Source organism: Puma concolor, chromosome B1 (assembly GCF_028749965.1).
Source record: "Puma concolor isolate L17-30 chromosome B1, mPumCon1.1.hap2, whole genome shotgun sequence".
NCBI classification, from domain to species: domain Eukaryota; kingdom Metazoa; phylum Chordata; class Mammalia; order Carnivora; family Felidae; genus Puma; species Puma concolor.
The window spans coordinates 59,132,511-59,152,792 of record NC_141670.1 but is presented as its reverse complement, the minus strand read 5'-3'; the positions used below and the strand labels follow the sequence as shown (position 1 = coordinate 59,152,792).

General features: G+C 40.7%; 1 protein-coding gene across 1 annotated transcript in view; it reads right to left on the bottom strand.

The window, feature by feature from the left end:
* The window catches only part of MFAP3L (microfibril associated protein 3 like), a 128,812-nt gene that overhangs the window by 25,997 nt on the left and 82,533 nt on the right, over positions 1 to 20,282 (bottom strand). The window contains exon 4 of the mRNA XM_086703889.1: positions 17,563 to 17,626. Coding sequence (XP_086560015.1) covers positions 17,563 to 17,626 — 64 coding nt within the window. The remainder of the gene's footprint in view (positions 1 to 17,562; positions 17,627 to 20,282) is intronic.

Sequence of the window (20,282 nt, the reverse complement as noted above, 5' to 3'; positions counted from 1 at the left end):
TCAAAAATATCTCCCAACCCACCCCGAAATCAGTATGAACACATCTGTCTCCCATCTGCCCCCCTACCCTGCACTGTATAAACTGCCATTTTTACCTTGCCTCTCCACAAGCTGCTGTCTCTTTAAGGGCGACAATGCAGCTATCCCTCTCCCTTCAGTCTCACCCAGTGCTGAGTCAGCTGACGTTTAAAGCTCCACATCCAAGTCCCACTGGTTTTACAAACTCACAAAATTTAGCGCCTCTGGATTTTAAGCCAAACATTTTGGGGATTAGTCTTCCCCATGTGAGTTCCCTGGTATGATGGCCCGCTTCCCTGCCCTCTCTGCCCATGCAGCTCCTTCGCTCCTGCCAGAGGCTCCCTCCACTTTCGGACCTTCCTAACCTTTCAGCTACAGTTTCTTCTTTCTATTTAGTCGTGGAATTTATTCTGCCAGTCTTTGGCTTGCTCTCTGGTTTATTGACTTGGATGTGGATGATATCTGGTTGAAAACATAGGACAGGGTGAGCTCAGGGTCCTCCTACTCTGCCACCCTCCCAAACTCAAAAAAACACCACCTACCATCATTATTATTTATTACAGTGTGTCCTACCTATATTGTCATTGGTCTAGTGACATTTCTTTTTTTTTAAATTTTTTAAAATTTGTATTATTTTTTTAATATTTATTTTAAGAGAGAGAGAGAGAGAGAGAGAGAGAGAATGAGAAGCAGGCTCCAGGCTCTGAGCTGTCAGCACAGAGCCCAATGTGGGGCTCAAACTCACAGGCTGTGAGATCATGACCTGAGCTGAAGTCAGAGGCTTACCTGACTGAGCCACTCAGGCGCCCCTCTGGTGACTTATTTAAATGGGACAAGCAAGACATCTTAGACCTAAAATATCAAGCACCCAAGATGGTTATGATTTAGATACTATTCAGAACCATAGGGTAAAAACAAAAACAAAAGCCTTTTAATTTCGCCTCCAAATGTTCCTGAATGTCTTCTTTTTTCTTTGGTGAGAAATGGTGGTGCTGCATAAGTCTGGTTGACTCTAAGTGGTGCTTCAAGACTTTTAGCTATTTACTTGGATTCTTGAGGTCCAGGCAGTCTGCAGTCCTATTGTGAATTGCATTAGGAAGAGAGAGGAGACAGAGATAGAGATGGAGATGGAGAGAGGTGGAGATGGAGAGAGATGGAGAGAGGGAGGGAGACAGGTGGAGAGAGGGAGAAAGGGAGAGAGAGGGGGAGGGAGGTACTGCAGAGCATAGGTGATGGGAAGGAAAGTAGTGAAGGAACTGAAATCAGAGTCTGGAATCAGAATGTACGTCTTATCAGTCTATAGCATGATTCCGCTTTGGCCAGGTGATCACCGTGCTGATGCTTGCTATAATTTCTCTTTTAAAGCACAAAAAGAAATAGAGTCTTTAATAGCATTGTAAGGCTGTGAATTAGAAAACAGGAAACAAGATGCTCCTGCTGCTCTTGGGGCCTCAAGTTGTTCCTGCAATATAGTTGTGACATCCCTGAGGACATGTGTGCTACAGAATACCACAGTCCAGGTGCTGGTATTTCAGTTGGCAAAGCTCCTGCCTCTGCCTCAGACTCTTTCTCCTGCCGCCCAGGCTCCAGACAGTGACAACAAAACATTGCTCTGCATGGTCATTTGTTTGAAAAAAATAGCTTTAGAACTGTATCTGCTTTATGGTTCAGCCATTGTCTAGCCATCAAGAGACCAACTAGAGAAGAAAATTACTTAGCAAGATCAAATTTCAAGCCAGCATCATTCCCCATAAGGAAAACCACGAAATAGGCAAAAGGGAAGGCAAAGCGGAAATTCACCTTCAAAGCTAAATATTGTACCCTGGGCCAATTGTAACTCTAACTCATTGCGAGTTTAATAATCTCCTTTATGTCTCATTAAATCTGACGTTAAGTGGTTAGCAAAAGATCTTGACTTGTTAGATTTTTCTTTCCTTACAGATTAAATTCTTATAAAGAGAGATGAGTTACTGCTTTAAATGTTTCCCGCAGTTGGATTCAGAAAGCCACTGTTTTATTAGTTCTAGACTGGGAAAACTAAGTTCTTGTGAGGGGGTGGAGGAAGCCAGCCTCACAGCAGGCGGGGAGAGGGATGAGTGGTAGAAGGGCGTGGCTCAAAGCGGGAGCAAAGCAGCCAGATTGCCTCAACCCCAATGCGGGGCCCAAGCTGAGGCGTGGGAAGGAAGAACCCAGCCAGACTTTGAATCTCCCGGATGGTTCCGCCTAACAATTTCATTTTGCCTCAGGGGGGTACAAACTTTCAGAAACAAATATTTGCTGAGCACTTCCTGGGTGCAAAATAGAGAGACAAAGAGAGGCAACAAAAATAAGAGAGAAAATATTTGTGTAATGACAGTGACCACTCAGAAGATCATGTTTGTCACAGGAATGGGACAGACCAAAGTGCTTCCCAACTTTTTTGAGCTCAGCCACTCTTTTTTATTTCGATTGAATTTAACTTCAGTACATTGATAAATTAACTTTAGTTAATATAGTTAAACTCTCTATGTAAATGTGAATATTTAACAAGCCATTAATTTGAACATAGCTTTTATGTGATGTAATTTCATATATCGCAGAGTGCAGTTATTATCAAAATTAGTTCTGGAGTCAGCTTCAAATTAATCCTTACTAAGCCATAGCCAGGTGTTGCTAAGAAAATCACATTTGTCAGGGTGCCCTTTGGGTCCCCTATAATTTTTGTCCAGCTGGCACCACAATATTTGCTGATCTTCTGTATTATTCACTGTCGTCTATATTATTCACTGTCTTCTATATTATTCACAGGCACACGACAGTAGTTCCTTTTCAATATTAAACATTTGGGGGGATCTCCACATGTAATACTTAATTGAATTATTTGTTGACTGAGGAAATATATATATTTATATAAAGCTATTGTGAAATCAGAATGCTTTTCTTTTTTTAACATTTATTTATTTATTTATTTATTTATTTAGAGATACGAGAGAGAGAGCGGGCGTGAGCACACACACACATGTGAGCAGGAGAGGGGCAGAGGCAGAGGGAGAGAGGAAATCCCAAGCTGGCTCCATGCTATCATCACAGAGCCCAATTTGGGGCTTGATCTAATGATGGGGAGATCGTGACTTGAGCCAAAATCAAAAGTCTGGATGCTTAACTGACTGAGCCACCCAGGCCCCCTCAGAATGCTTTTCTTGATCACAATAATGACATGTATTTGAAAGTGGTGGAAAATATATGGGTGAGACGTATTATTCATGTGGCTTAATGATAAGATTGGGGGGCATGTAGATTCACAGACCACTTTACAGTAATGTCAGGCCCCAGGGGCAACCACTGCAGGGTTTTGACATAGAGAGTACCTTTAGCTGGCTGCCTGGGGAACACGTCACTGGTGAGACTGCAATTGAACATTGTGCTGCTAGGCCTCCCTGTTCCTAAACTTTGCCCCATAAGAATGTGGTGTCACATTGTCAGATTGCTGAGCATGATCTAGAAGCTGTTGCTACTCTCTCTATAATGGCATTTGGGGAAAGGATGGCTGTTCTACTGGCCAAATGTGACCTTAGCTGGCTTTGGAATTTGAGTGACTTGAGGAGTTTCTCTCTCTGGAACCCTGGAATGCTTATAGTAATCTCTTTCTAAACAGAATTTGCACCTAATATTGGCTTCCTACTCTTTAAAGCAGGACCCCCCACCCCCATCATGTTCAAAGTTAGCCTGCTAGAAAGGTCTAGTAAAAAGAATCCGGTATAAAATGTGTTGCTTAGGATATGATGGAGCTCTTTCCCTTGAGGCAGAAAGTAGTAGATACCTTGGGGTCATTGTCTAGCTCACACTGAGGACCTCCCAGCATCGGTGGAAGTTCCATGTGACACTGTCCCCTGCCACAAGCTGGTTGGTACACGGTACATGCTTGACCCCAAGTGAACCTAAGTTTTTTACCTGGAAATTTAAAATTTGGACCCGAGAGACAGAGTCTGGGAGTTTTCAGAGCTGAGTCACGTCGATGACCGCTTTCTAAAGAGGAGGCCATGGACTTTAACTCATCCTTCAGTTACATGGGCTACTCTAGTATCTTCCCAATAATTCCCTAACTTAATTTTTTTTTTTTTCTTAAGCTAAGCAGAAGTGGGTTCTGTTATTTGCAACCTGAAAAACTTTAATTATGTAAGTGTTTTGAGTCAGGGAAGTGGATTATCCTGTTTGGGACACTATGTTAAGTCAATTGAAAATGTTAAAGATTCCTAAAATTGAGAACTGCAGCCCACATATGCATCATGAAGTTGTGGGATTTAGCCTAACCCAGTGGGAATCTGAATAAATAATAATTTATGACCAATCTTGTGGTTTTTTTAAGAGGTGGATGGGGAATAGCTGTTTTTCCTTTTGACCATTCCCAGCTACATAAGACTTTCCCATGTGCAGAAAGTTTTTTTCACTGACCCCATGGAAAGCTCATCTAATGGTTTGGCATCATTAGACTTGACCACGTTTATCTGGCTTATAGCACTTCTACTTGTTTATTAATTAAAAAAAATTATTTAGAGAGAGAGAGAGTGGGGGAGAGGCAGAGAGAAGGAGAGAGAGAGAATCCCAAGCAGGCTCCAAGCTATCAAACCAGAGCCTGAGGTAGGGCTCAAACCCACAAACCATGAGATCATTACCTGAGCCAAAGTTGGACACTTAGCTGACTGAGCCACCTGGGCCCCTGGCTTAAAACCACTTTTAAAGGGGCAGTGCTTCTTATCTCCTTCCCTAGCAATCAGGACTGTTTTTAGAAGGAACGAGTAAAAAAGGTACCTTATTTAAAGCACTAATTTTATCTTGGTAAGTGTAAAAAATAGAAACGTTATTTTTTAAAAAGGAGTATACATTTATGTGTTGTAATTATACCAATAAGGTAAAAATAAAAACAAGTATTTATGTTAGAAGATTTAAGAGGAAATAGAGCAGGTGCTGGTAGCTATTTGAAGCAAAATTACTCCCTTCCCCATCATTTTCTCCAGTTCTCCAGACTTCCCATAATGTGGTGTCATTGCATCTGTAATAATATGTAATGTGTTTTGAAAACATAGAACATAGAATAAACAAACACACCTAGTCCACTTTAAGATTAAAAAACTAAAGGGAGAGAGGGAAGAAAAGAGGGAGGAAGTGAGGCAAGAAGACAGGGGGAGAGAAAGAGAAGGGGGGGGAAGAGGAAAGGAGTGAAATTGGACATTCTCAAGTATTGTCAGATTGTCAGAAAAAAAGAACCTGGTAAAAAAATAGTCTTGGAAAACTTTATTTTATTTATTTATTTTATAAAAATATTAAAAAAAAATATTTTTGAGTATTTATTTATTTATTTATTTACTTATTTATTTATTTATTTATTTAGAGAAAGCTGGGGAAGGGCAGAGAGAGAGAAAGAGAAAGAATCCCAAGGAGGCTCCACACCATCAGCAGCTCACAGCCAAACATGGGGCTTGAACTCAGGAACCGTGAGATAATGACCTGAGCCAAAACTGAGAGATGCTTAACTGACTGAGCCACCCAGGTGCCCCTGTCTTGAAAAACTTTAAACTTTGAATTTTGGTCCTGAAGTACTAGGGAATTTTTGTGTTTATTTTCAGTTTATGAATGACTGAGTTGTATTTGTGTCAACATTAAAAAAAATGGAATAGAAACTAATGCACCTTTTTCTTCAATGTAACTGTTTGCAATGCTTGAGTCTCCTGGGATTGAAGCAGCTGCTGTTCAGAGAACTGCCACAGGTTTTAGATTACAAGGTCATTTGAAGAGTTGTCCACTTTATCTATTTGTCTAAAATAGAATTACATTACGTGAACAACAAAGATACACGAGAGAAACCCCTTCTACATTAGGAAAAATGGTGTTAATAAGGAACCTTTTTTAAAAAGTATAGTTGACACACAATGCTACATTAGTTTCAGCACAGTTTACAACCTAGTAATTCGAGTTTATAGGTTATGCTATCCTTACCACAAGTGCAGCAATCATCTGTCACCATACAACACTATTACAATACCACTGGCTATATTCCCTATGCTGTACCTTTAATCCCTGTGACTTATTCATTTCATCACTGGAAGCCTGTATCTCCCACTCCCCTTCACCCATTTTGTCCTTCCCCGATCCCCTCCAGCAACCATCCCTTTGTTGAAAACAGCAAAAGAAAAGTTATCATTCAAATCCATAGATTTCCTCCCTAGTGGTCAGCCCTAGTATTGGAGAAGAATACCAAAATCATGTAGCTCTTACATATAAAATAGGGGAGAGTTGAAGACCAGTATTTAAAGTTAAAATGGAATGCACATGAACCTGTGGCTCTATCTGGTAAGAAGAAATGCATAACATTAGGAAACTATAAAAACACCATCCAGGGAGGTCAGTCTCTGGTTTATAATATGGGTGAGCATAAATCATCCCAATTCCATTAATTACCATCCTTTTAAGAGCACTCCAAGTCAGCACATCCTCTCCTGTGGATGATTCGAATGTGCAGGATGGTTGTAAAACACTTTGGCTAATATGGATGATGACAAGAGGAGGGTGTAGTACCATTAGGGTCCTGATCTCTACAGAACATAACAAATACTTAATAAATACTGTGGTCAGTGGAGTGCCATGTGTCTCCATGCTCATCAGAGCTCATGTTTGTTTTTGTTAAAAATTTATGTCATAGCAAGAGTGTGAAAGATACCTATAAAGCTCTTTTAGCAGTTGAAAAAAATATTCTGGTTTAAGCATGGTGCTATTATAATCAAGATCACAATTTTGATCTCCACATAGTCCAATTAAATAAAACAATCTAGTTCATGTTTATAAACTGAACCCCCAAGTGGGACTGGCCTTTTAAGCAATGTGCATCACTAAACATAAGATGACTGGGCTATAGAATGTTTATGACATGTTTGCCTGTCACAATTACTGGAAAAAGCAACATGAAGACCTTGGTCTTATGTTTCAAGGACAGCACATTATTGACAATACAGTGAGAAAGTGCTAGACCTAGGTGCAATCCCAGGCCACTTACCAGCCATATAACCTTGGGCCCTCGAACTGTGGTTGTTCCATCGGGAAAATATATATAATAGCCTTCTTCCTTTATCACAAGGGTGTTGTGGAGAATACAATGAATAAGAAATATCTTTGTAACCCTAAATTGTTTATACAAGTGGAAGATACTATTAATATTTATAGCCTAAATGCTCAAAGATTTGTTAAGAGTTGCTGTTATATGTTTGTTTGGTTTTCCCCGGGGGTAGCTTTAAAAAATGTGGCCTGCATTTCTGTGATGATGGCATTTAGACCTCTGCTTCATCAAAGTCAGGGACAAACTTTCATAAATCCTTCTTCTTTATTGAAACAGAAACCCCAGTGTCTCCAGTGGCACATTATCAATAACAAATACTCAGTTATTATGAATAAGCATGAGGCAAAGTTGATGGCCACTGCATAATTACCCTTCCACATAAATTACATTAAAAACAACATTGTGTAACACCTGCAAGACAATGCTGGATTTAGGGAAGTCATTTTTAGTTAAGAGGTTGGAGAGTAGAAGAGATGGGCAGGGCACATGCAACTGCCTTCCAATGAGCTGTAGAATACAAAGGAAAAGTAGGGGTGAGCATTGCCTTGATTTCCATTCTATACCCACCCCTTCATTCTGCACAGCAGTGTCATAAATATTAAAGCCACCAACAGAGAAGCTTTTAATTCTTTTCCTTCCACTGAAGTAGGCTTCATCTTGAAAGTCACACAAGATCTCTGAAATTATCTCTTTAAAAAATTAACTTGGTGCAGAGAGAAGCACTTCTGACCTGAAGGTGGGAGGGAGCAAGGTGTACCTTCTTATATCCACACTTTAAACTTTGACACTGTTGAATAAATTGCCTAACAATTTAAATACTGAGGGGAAAATGCCATGGTTAGTGAGAAATAAAGCATATAAAAGTTTGACTGCAGTGCCTGAGTGGCTCAGTTGGTTCAGCATCCAACTTCACCTCAGGTCATAATCTCGTGGTTTGTGAGTTTGAGCCCCACATCCAGATCACTGCTGTCAGCGCAGAGCCTGCTTCAGATCCTCTGTCCCCCTCTCTCTCTGCCCCTCCCCCACTTGTGCTCACTCTCTCAAATAAGTAAACATTAAAAAAAAAAGTTTGACCAATGACTGAAAAATATAAAAAGGAGAAAAATCTCCGTGAACTGGGAAAGGTACTTCAAAATCAGGCTGGGTTAAGGCTAAGCCACAAAGGCCAGCCTTCAAAGCCCTTAAATCTTTGCGGAGCCTCTGGGTACTAGGTTGGAATATCAGCATCCAGATCACAAGAAAAGTGCTGCCTTGTGTTCTGAAATATGTCAGGAGGAGGGGAAGCAGATAAGCTCCGCCAGGCAGAAAGACAGCTTCTCATTCCTTTTTAAAACAATCAATTATTAATTAATTAATTAATTAATTAATTAATTAATTTTTAAATTTACATTCAAGTTAGTTAGCATATAGGGCAATAATGATTTCAGGAGTAGAATCCAGTGATTCACACCCTACATATAATATCCATTACTCATCCCAACCAGTGAGCTTCTCATTCCTATAAGGACTCATGCCAAGTATATTTTCCTCAGGCTTTTAAATAGAAAGCTCTAGTTTCTTGAGATACAATGCAGAGTTGCTGCAACTGTTAATGTGAGGAAAAGAATGGGGTTCTTGCTGAGGGAGGCATTGGACCTCCTTTGAGGATGGCTTCAATTTTGATGCATTTCTCATGAGAGGGAGAAGGGGATACTTCCCTTTTTTTTTTTTTTTTTTTCTGGATACTATGCTCATTAAATCATCTTGTAGACCTGACTCAAATATAGCCTTAGCCCGTACAGTTGGGGAAAGATAAAGAGAGTTTCCATGTATTTTGAATAAGGTCTTTTGCTTGAAGTGGGTATTAACAATATTGATGTAGGTGCTTATTTAAGAGTATACATGTATGAGATCCATGAGAATGCTTGCCAACACCTAATGTCCATCAATAACCAAGAAAGTATGGCATATGCTTGCTTTGACATTTCTATTCTCAGTTTTTTATATTAATGAATTAATGGTTGATTTCTACAGATAGTTGTTAGGATATCTCACAATGATAATTATGCTTGTGGTTATTTTCCACAACCTAGATTAATTGCTAGGTCATTTAAAAAATTATAAAGCTCAGGGCACCTGGGTGGCTCAGTTGGTTAAGCATCCACCTTCAGCCCAGGTCATGATCTCACGGTTTGTGGGTTCGGGCCCCATGTGGCACTCTGTGCTGACAGAGCTTGGAACCTACTTCAGATTCTGTGTCTCCCTCTCTCTCTCTCTCTCTCTGCCCCTCCCCTGCTCATGCTCTCTCTCTCTCTCTCTCTCTCAAAAATAATATTTAAAAACAATTTTTTTAAATCATAAAGCTTCTGGGGATGCCTGGGTGGCTCATTTGGCTGAACATCCAACAAGGCTCAGGTCATGATCTCATGGTTTGTGCGTTCAAGCCCCACGTTGGGCTCTACGCTGACAGCACAGAACTTACTTCAGATCCTCTGTCCCTATCTCTCTCTGCGCCTGTCCCACTCATGCTGTCTCTCTCTCTCAAAAATAAGCATTAAAATTATTTTATTTTATTTTATTTTTTTATCAGTGAATTTTTATTTTTATTTTTTTTATTTTTTATTTTTTTCAATATATGAAATTTATTGTCAAATTGGTCCTTTAAGACTATTTTGCAAATAATTCCACTATAAGTTCAATTTAATACCTCATTTTCTGATGACTTTTGGCTATGATATATACTATGAAAATAGTGCAATTTTATTTTTTTTTTATTTTTTATTTTTAAAAAAAAATTTTTTTTCAACGTTTATTTATTTTTGGGACAGAGAGAGACAGAGCATGAACGGGGGAGGGGCAGAGAGAGAGGGAGACACAGAAACGGAAACAGGCTCCAGGCTCTGAGCCATCAGCCCAGAGCCTGACGCGGGGCTCAAACTCACGGACCACGAGATCGTGACCTGGCTGAAGTCGGACGCTTAACCGACTGCGCCACCCAGGCGCCCCGAAAATAGTGCAGTTTTATATGAAAGCAGTATCAGCTTTTTTCTAGGATGAGGTTAGGAACTGGATATTATTTGATGGTATTTAGCTAGAGGAAGCCTCCTCCTGTGTGGTTTTCAAGAGAATCATTCACACAAAGGATAATGTTAAATAAGAAATAGTGTATTTGCCTTTTAAAAATGTTTTTGAGTCTTATCTAAGCATGATACTAGCACCTACTCTCGACATGAATAGTTTCATGGAAAAGAGGTTTAGCAGTGCATTATAAAGGATGCAGGTAACTTCAGAGATTCTAATAAAAGAAACAGTTTATTACTGGCAGCTCCCAAGGTCATAGTCTCAGAGAGTTCAATATTAAAACAAGCCTTGAGAGAAAGAGTTGTGTGACCAATGGGTACTTTCTAGCTTCTTCCTATGTATATTGTATACAGGTAGGGACACAAAAATACATGCAACAATTTGTATAGGGGTAAAACCCTGGACTCTAGGATCATATGCTTTTGGTCCTAATCAAAGTAACATTCCTTGTTATGTGATGTCCATGCTACTAAGATGGTGTATGTGGCTTACACCAGAGGCCAATGTGGAGCTTTTACATCTTCAGAATCCTAAAAATTGAACTTCTGCCCCCTTCACCTTGGGATAGCTATGTGATACAAGAACCTCTGACTGCATCATTGAAGCAATGATTAGCCAGCCTGCATGCAAAAATAAAGAAATGGCCATGGTGACTTAATTGATCCTTCTATGTGGGCCTAACTGAATGTCTAAAAGTTACCTTAAAATTAATATGTTCAAAACAGGAGTCTCCATATCCAACCTCTATTTTATTTTCTTAATAAAAAAACTGTTTATTTTTGAGAGAGACACTGAATGGGGGAGGGCAGAGGAATGGGGACAGAGGATCTGAAGCAGGCTCTGTGCTGATAGCAGAGAGCCTGATGCAGGGCTTGAACTCATGAGCTGTGAGATCATGACCTGAGTGCCTCCTAAGCTCCATTTTAAACCTGCATATTGGGGTGCCTGGGTAGCTCAGTTGGTTAAGTGTCCGACTCCTGCTCAGGTCATGATCTCACAGTTTGTGGGTTCAAGCCCCACATCAGGCACTCTCTGACAGCTCAGAGCCTGGAGCCTGTTTTGGATTCTGTGTCTCCTTCTTTCTCTGCCCTTCTCCAGCTAGTGGTCTGTCTCTTTCTCTCAAAGATTAAAAAAAAAAAAAGTTAAACCTGCATACCCTCAAGTTTTTCCAGTATAGTTAATAGTACGCAGTTGCTTGGGCTAAAAATCTGATTCACCCTAATTTCCTCCTTTTTCCTACTTGCATCCACAGTGCCTGGTACATCAAGAAGTCCTCTCGATTTTACCACCAAAATGTCTTCTGAATCCATACCCTTCTCACTGTTTTTACACTACTATACGATTCCAAGCCTCTATAATTTCTGCCTGGATTACTGGGACAGTGTTGTAACTTTGGCCCTGCTTCCATTCTTGCCTTCTTGCTGTCATTCCCAGCACCAGAACCAGAGCTGGGGTTTGAAATGTAAATCAATTCATATCCTTTCTTGTGTAAAATCTTCTTAGGGCTTCCCACTGCATTTAGAATAAAATCTCAACCTCTTAGCCAACCTGGCCATCATGGTCCTTATGGTTCTTCATGGTCTAGTGTCTGTCTGCTTCTTGCACCTCCTCTTGACCATTCTCCATGCCACCCCCAACTCTGCTTCAGTCTCTGTGGCCTTGCTTCATCTGATCTTTGATTCATTTTTATTTAGGCTAAATTAATGCCTCCTTAAAGAGGCCTTCTCTGACACCTTAAATAAGCCACCTGTACCCCAGGACTATTACTTAATTCTATTTTATTCTTAGTATTCTTTAATATAAGATGATCCCATCTGTTGATGTACATATTGTTATCTCCTCTTGCAATGGAAGTTCCAAGTCTATTCATTGCCACATCCCCAGGGACTAAAACGGTGTTTGGCTTGCTCTATAAAACAAGCATTATTTATTGAGGTTTTTCAGTAAATAATGGTTTAATAAGTGAGTAATCTTAAAAAGTCATCCTGCCAAAGTAAATGTTGCCCACTCAGTGTTCTGCAGTACATTGGACCAGTGGATTTGGCATCCTTGCCTTTTGGGAAGAATCAAGACAAAAGTGAGAGAGATGTGAGCACATGGGTGAATATTTTCCTATCACTTTAGACAGAGTAGTTAATAAGGAAGCACTGAGTTCCTGTTGTGTATTAAGTAGCATGTGTTAGGTGCTGTTAAAGACATATAAGTTATGGAACATGTTGAGTAGTGGGATGTGTGTGTGTGTGAGCAACACAAATTAACAAAACGGGCATTATTTGCTAATAAGTACAATAGGAATTTAGAAGGAAAGATCACTGTGAAATGCAATAGTTGGACTAGGCTTGATTGGAAAAAAGGAGGATCATTCTGTGGCACATGTGCACAAAGAATCTGAAAAGGCAGAGAAGAGGAGAAGGTCTTCCCAGGTAGAGTACGGGTCATAAAGGAAGGAAAGGAGAAGGAAACAAATATTGCTTTGGGCCAGATTTTGCTGTTAGAAAGCCAAGAAGAGACTGGATTAGCTTCTGCTCAAAGTATGCATATTTAGAATGCTCAAATATTTAGAGTCCAAAAGGATTCAGACTGGGCCTATAGAAATAAGTCAGTGGGATGGAAGGTGATTTATTAGAGCATTCTTTTCCTCTCTAAGTCTCTGGTGGTAGTTTTCTTGGGGACTGGATTTCATTCATTAAACAAATATTTATTACCTGCCTCCTCTGTAGCAGGCACTGTGCTTGTTACTGGGGTTCAACAGTAAACAAGAGATCACAGTCCTTGTGCCCAGGAGCTTAGAATCTCCCCAAGGAGATAAATAATATGTGAATAAATTCATAATAATGGTTTGAGCATAATTTAAAAATTGTACATTTCAGGAAAAGTCTTTTATACCAGTAATTTGGGAAGAGGTAGAGGAAGAGGATGGGTTAGAGAGGAGAGGATGCTATTAAGAGGTCATTTGCGAGGCTCTTTGCGGCAGTGTGTTACGAAGGATAGTAGCCTGGCTTGCCCCCTTTGGTAGTCTGTGATAAAACAAAACTGCAGCTGCGGAAGGTGCAGTGACAGTGGTCCCAGGTGAAGGCTCTTCTCTCTTTTTGTCTTTCATTCCCTCCCTCTCACCTTTAGACATTGCTGTCAATTTAATCACAGTGGTGGAAAAAGTACAGAAGCAATGAACAATGCATGATAAACATATGCCTGATAGCAATGTATGCTATTGGGAAGAAACTGGTGAACATGATTATAAACATTTGGAGGGCAAATGTCAGGTGGGAGCTCTTCATTCATGGTCTGGAGAGGCACGGAGAAGCTATTCACTAATTTTCATTGTTAGAATAATGGAGCCCTCCTCACAGGAATATCCATAGCCTCCTCCAAGACATTGCCAATCATGGGCAGTTAATAAATGATCAATGATCTGATTCTGACAGAAAGAGATTCCTCAGAGAATTGTGGAATGTTTCAGCTTTACCTTAGTCCTTTCTCTTGCATTTTGGATTAGAATTCAATGACAGTTGCTTCTGCAAAGAGAGTGATTCAAACACTCCTTGGTTATGTAGATTCATGTTTTATCCTGGAGTATTACCCTAACATTTTCATGGTAGGCTTTGAAGGTCTATTTTCCTAATATACACAATATGTTAAAAAATGTAAGTTCTCAAATGTAAAACCAACTCTAAGCAAAGCCAAATACACTTTGTCATGATTGAACAATTACCAATGATCACCAATGATGTCTGTCACACCATTTTATTCTTCCTGTATTAGTCTGCTAGGATTGCCATTACAAAGTACCATGACTGTGTGACTTAAACAACAGAAATGTATTTCTCACAGTTCTGGAGGCTAGAAACCCAAGATCAAGGTGTTGGCAGGTTTGCTGTCTCCTGAGACCTCTCTCCTTGCAGATGGTTGTCTTCTTTCTGTGAAGACATGGCCTCTTCTGTGCATGCTTCCTGATGTCTCTTTGTGTGTCTAAATTTCTTCTTCTTACAAGAACACCAGTCAGATTGGATTAGGGTCAACCCTAATGGCCTCATTTTACATATATTTTTAAAATTTTTTATTTATTTTGAGACACACACACACACACACACACACACACACACACACACAGAGAGAAAGCAGGGGAAGGGCAGAGAGAGGGAGAGAATCCCAAGCAGGCCCCACACTGTCAGTGCAGAGCCCAATGTGGGGATCGAATCCAATGAACTGTGAGATCATGACCTGAGCCTAAATCAAGAGTTGGATGCTTAACCAACCAGGTGCCGCCACTAATGGCTTCTTCATTTTAATTAGTCATCACTTTATAGACCCTGTCTTCAAATGCAGCCCCATTCTGAAGTACTGGAGGTTAGGGATTTGACATTTGAATTTTGAGGGATCACAGTTCAGTCCATAACAATCCTTACCAATCCTAATAAGTAGTTTTGGTCCTGCGAGACAAAGTGTGGGGTTCAGAGAATCTATAGAATACTTCCTCTGGGGCAGTGGGTGGCATCTCACCCATGCTCCTGGAGCTCAGTGATGAAATGAAAGAGTGCTAATGGGAACTTTTAAAGTTCTGCATTTCTTTTCTGTTATTTCCTGAGATTCTACAGAAAGAAGAGGCCCGAGCTCTAATTTTGTTCTGATCTGAGAAATCAAGCTGGTATCCTGCAAGATTTAATTCAAGGAGAAGGATACTACTTCTAGTTGGTGGATGATGAAAGCTTTGCATGACAGGTGACATTCCAGCAGGGCCTTGGAGAATGGACAGCAGTTAGATGTGAAGAAATCAGAGTGTAAGAGGCAAAACAAAGGCCTTGTATTGTGGGAAAATGTGGCATGTGTAAGGATGTTATTTCTTGCAAACCTTGCAAATACGTGAGGCATTTTATGTGAGTTATTATTTTGAATTCCCCTCAGAACATCTGGGAGCTAAGCTAAAGAAGAATTTACAGTCCTTTTCAATGATGAGGAAACAAAAGCTCGGAGATGTTGAATAATAAGTAAGAAAGATAGGATTGAACACACCTGTCTGACTTCAGGGTTCTTCCCACAAGGAGGCACATGTATTAATTTTCTACTGTTGCTGTAACAAATTACCACAAACTTTATTTTAAACAACCATAATTTATGATCCCACAGTTTTTTAGGTCAGAAGTCTGGGTGTGCTCAATGGATTTTCAGCTCTGCATCTCACAAGACTGAAATCAAGGTGCCTGCTGGTCTGGGTCCCCATCTGTAGCCTCTGGGGGAGAATCTGCTTTCAGCTTCATTCAGGTCATTGGGAGAATTTGACTCCATGTATTTATAAGACTGAGGTCCCTGTTTCCTGGCTGACTGTTGTCAGTTGAAGGTCATTTACAGCTCCTAGGGGCTGCTTGCATTTCCTGTTTGTAATCCTCTTCATTGTCAAAACCAGAAATGGCAGACAGGTTGTCATACTTCCTGTCTCTTTCACCTCACAGGAATGATGAGTGCAGAACCCTTGTAGAAGGAGCAAGGGGGCGGGGGCTGAGGAAGGATGGCTGGGAGGGCCATCAGAGTGATGGGGGTGACCTTTTATAGGCCCATGGGTATATGGGCTTTTGTTGAATCACTATTTTTCATATGTTATGCATATTTTATAAGTATTAGTTTTTATTTATTAACTACTTAATAAGTTAAAACTAATTGTAAGCAGGTTGGCCCCTTTTTATGGGGGAAATGGACAGTTCATTTCTGGGAGGAAATTTTAGATGTATTTTCTAATTTACACATATCTACTACTCAGATGTGCAATGAAAATACAGTAAAACCTTGAATGGTAATTTGTTCTGCGAGTGTTCTGAAAGACGAGCAACAATTTCTAATAAATTTTAACTTGATAAACGAGCGATGTCTTGCAATATGAGTAGTATGCAACATCAGATGTCACGTGATCATAACTGACCCAACGGTTCTTGAAATTCGCTTTGATATACAAGTGCTTTGGATTACAGGTATGTTTTTGGAATGAATTATGCTCACAAACCAAGGTTTTACTGTACAGTTCTTTAGTCTCTATAATCTAATTTTCATCATCCACTCTCACACTGCTGGGTGGAGATAAGCAAGGAAAGCAGGGGCACAGTCAGGCCTTTTAATAGGCTCTTCTATGTCTATAGGTTTCAGTGGTCTTTTCCACATGGCTCATTCTCTTGGGCAATGTTCATTTTTTAAATGTCTTATGTATGTATGTATGTATGTATGTAAGTAAGTATGTATGTATGTATTGAGAGCTAGCAAGCGAGAACAAGTAGGGGAGAGGCAGAGAGAGAGGGACAGAAGATCCAAAGCGGACTCTGTGCTGACAGGCTGATAGCAGTGAGCCCGATGTGGGGCTCGAACTCACAAGCCATGAGATCAGGGCTGAGCCGAAGTTGGAATCTCAACTGACCGACCCATGCAGGTGCCTGGAAATGTTTAGTCTTTCAGATGTTTTCCTTCTTCCTTTGATTCTCCTGGAAATCTAGGGTCTGGGTGTGTGACATGGTGGCAAAGGGAAGGGGTTTCTAGCCTAGACCCTCTAGTCCTCTGGAGCCTTGCTGATGTTCACTGGGGGCTACTGGCCTTGCCTGCCCCAGGGCCTGTCTGCCAGTTCCCTGAGGCAAAGGGAGGAACTTCTGATTTCCTCTTGGCTCCATCAGGTCCTGGTGATCCTGCCGATCCCTCCCCTGCTGATTCTGTGAGCACTAGAGGCTGCTCTGAGTCTCAGGTACGTCTCCAATAATGCCTCTGGAGCCTCTTCAGAGGCTTTCCCCTTGCCATGACAGCTTCCAGTTCAGGCCCACTGCTCTCAATTCACTTCCTCTCACCCTGGGGTATGAAAGAACTTTCCCTCATTCCACCCAGAAGCTGAGGGCAGTTCAGGGGAGGTAACTCAGGCGCTGCTCCTCATCAAACCAGGTGGCCCTACCTCTTCCCATTCGGCTGCAGCTCTACGTGTTGCCTGGGACCACCCTGCACTTCTCTGGTTTTAGCTTTCCCCTCTGTTTGTGTGATATTGCTTCCCTTCAGGGATGGGTCTAGAAGGGAGCAGTCATCCCACATTTGTCTGACCCTGGTCTCCCCAGTCCCTGCTTGCTCCTTTAAATATTCTCTCAGGGCAGAAGGAGTGGTGGGCTATTTTCTCTGATCTTGTAGTGACTTCTCCATGCCCTCCTTCATCCCACCTCCTTCCCTGGGCCTGGGAGAGAAACTGCCACAGGGAAAGGGAAAATGCAGAAGTTTTAACTTCCTAACACCAATTTTTGAGCATTGAAGGATTTTCAAGCTTATTTGTCCAAGGACACTTCTGCCTTAGTTTCCAGTAAATAAACCCATTTTAAGCTACTAATAAGAAAAGAAGGCCCTTTAGGGAAAGTCAGTCAAATGTAGAAAGTGGGACAACCACTCACTTGTGAAATAGCAACCGCAGCACTTTACACATCTTGGTGATCTTCTTTGATCTTTATGCTTGGCCTAGAAGGGAATAAAATACAAGTGGCTAAGAACTTGAACTTGTAAATGAGGAGCCTTTCCCTTTTGTGCAGTAAGTGGGCAGGTAATTTGATCTTCACTTTACACCAAAAAGCAAAAGAACTCCAGACAATTCACGAGTTAAATGTAAGAAAATTAAAGTGTAGAAAAACTAGAAAAATAGAATTAGATATTTATCAAACATCGGGAGGGGCAAGGACACAGTAAACTTCTAAGTGGTGATAGAAGTCATGAAGAAAAGAATCAGCAGAATTGACTGTATGAAATTAATTTTTAATTAAAATTAATTTAATTTTTACTTAATATTTTATCTATAATTTAAAATTTTCACATACAATTATCATTAATTATATTTTAGTTATATTTTATTATTCAATTAAATATTAATTTAATCTTAATTTAATTTTTCAGTGTTTATTTATTTATTTTGAGAGAGAGAGAGAGAGAGAATGATAAGGGGAGGGGCAGAGAGAGAGGGAGAGAGAAGATGTGAAGTAGGATCTGTGCTGACAGCAGAGAACCTGATGTAGGCTTGATCTCACCAACTGGGATCATGATCTGAACTGAAGTCAGATGCTTAATGACAGAGCCACCCAGGTGCCCCTCTTAGTTTAATTTTTAAATTAAATTTGCTTTATCCTAACTGGCTGTTCATGAAATTGGTAACAGGCAAACTGGATTTTAAGCGAATTGGTTTGGGAGAAACTGGTCAGCTCCACCTCAGGGGGCATGGTGGTGGGAACAGAGAGAGAAAGAAAGAGATGTGAATAATGTTGCTGGAGACAAAGATAGGATTGGTGACCAAGTAGTTACAGAAGACAGGTAGGAGGGAGGAGTCAAGAATGAATCTGAGGTTTTGGACCCAGGTAGCTGGGAAGGTAGTGGAACTAATTAACCCAATTTGGGAACCAAGGGAGAGGACCAGTTTCGCTACTCCAAGTTCAAATTGCTACTAGTCATTGGTTCTCAAACTTTGATTTGTATTAGAATCACTATAGGATTTGTTAAAACACACATTGCTGAGTCCATCCATCCTTAGAGTTTCTGGTTCAGTAGGTATGAGTTAGGGCTTTAGTATTTGCATTTCTTTTTTTTTTTTTTTTTTTTTTATATATGAAATTTATTGTCAAATTGGTTTCCATACAACACCCAGTGCTCATCCCAAAAGGTGCCCTCCTCAATACCCATCACCCACCCTCTCCTCCCTCCCACCCCCCATCAACCCTTAGTTTGTTCTCAGTTCTCAACAGTCTCTTATGCTTTGGCTCTCTCCCACTCTAACCTCTTTTTTTTTTTTTTTGTTCCCCTCCCCCATGGGTTTCTTTTAAGTTTCTCAGGATCCACATAAGAGTGAAACCATATGGTATTTGCATTTCTAACAAGTTCCCAGGTGATGCTATGCTGCTGACCAGGGGCCATCACTTTGAGAATCACCATCTAGTTTTTGGGGCGGAGATGGTGGGAGGTATCCAGTAGAGAGGGCCTGGAGAGAGATCACAACCAGACAGAAGGATAATAATTGCTCCCATTTACTGTAAAGCTTCCCATTGGTATGTCAATAATGGATAAGTATTCATCATCCCCCAGGGGAAGGGCTACAGGGTGGGTAGGGGCTGGGGGGGGGGGATGGAGAGGCCAGAACCCTTGGGCCAATTGTCTTTGACCTGAACAGCCATCTCCATTTACCCCAGAGTGCATACAAACATTATCATTTTGCTTATGTAGGCAGTGATATGAAAAACTGTAAAACAGTGGAAAGCACTGATTTGCTGAGTGCTTATTCTGTGGCAGACTCTAGTGATATCCCTATGAGCAAGATGCTATTATTACCCAGATTTAAGAGAGGAGAAAGTGTGGGGGTAGAGAGGTTAACCCACTTCAGTGGTTCACTTCAATGTCACATGGCTGGTAGTTGGCAGATTCAGGATTAAAGCCTTGTCTGGCCTATTTCCAAACCTGAGCTTCTAATCATTATGTCTCTTAAAGGACTTGAACATAATCTGCATAGAGGTGATATTTAAAACAATGATATTGGATGAGACTACCAGGGAAGAGGGTTTAGAGAGAAATGTTCAAGTATAGTACCTTGGGGAACATCTACGTTTAGGGCATGAGGGGAAGAAATTGAGTTCTAGAGTATAACACAGAAATGAAATAATCTAGAGAAAATTTCACTAGTGTCATATGCCTTGGAGCTGTCAAGAAAGAAGAAGACAAAGCAAAGGCCACTGAACTTTGAGACTAAAGTCATTGTTAACCTTTAAAGGAACTGCTCCACCAGAGAAGTAAAGATGAAAAGCTCTGTGTTTATCTGTTGGTGATTAACAAACAACTTCAGACATAGTGTCTTAAATTAATAGCATCCTTTATGGTTTCTCACATTTCTGTGGGTTGATTTAGTTCAGCTGGGTGGTTCTTCAGCTCCACCTGGTGTTGACTGGGGCACTGGGAGGCTGAAGTTATCTGGAGGTCTGGCCAGAAACATCCAAAGTGGCTCACTCACGTGACTGACAGTGAGTGCTGGCTTTTGGCCAAAGAGTATTGGTTATCCAATATTGATGTAGAGTTTATCCATGAGTCCTGGATTTCTCCCAGCATAGCAGTAAGATTATAATAAGATATATTTCAAGTACATAAA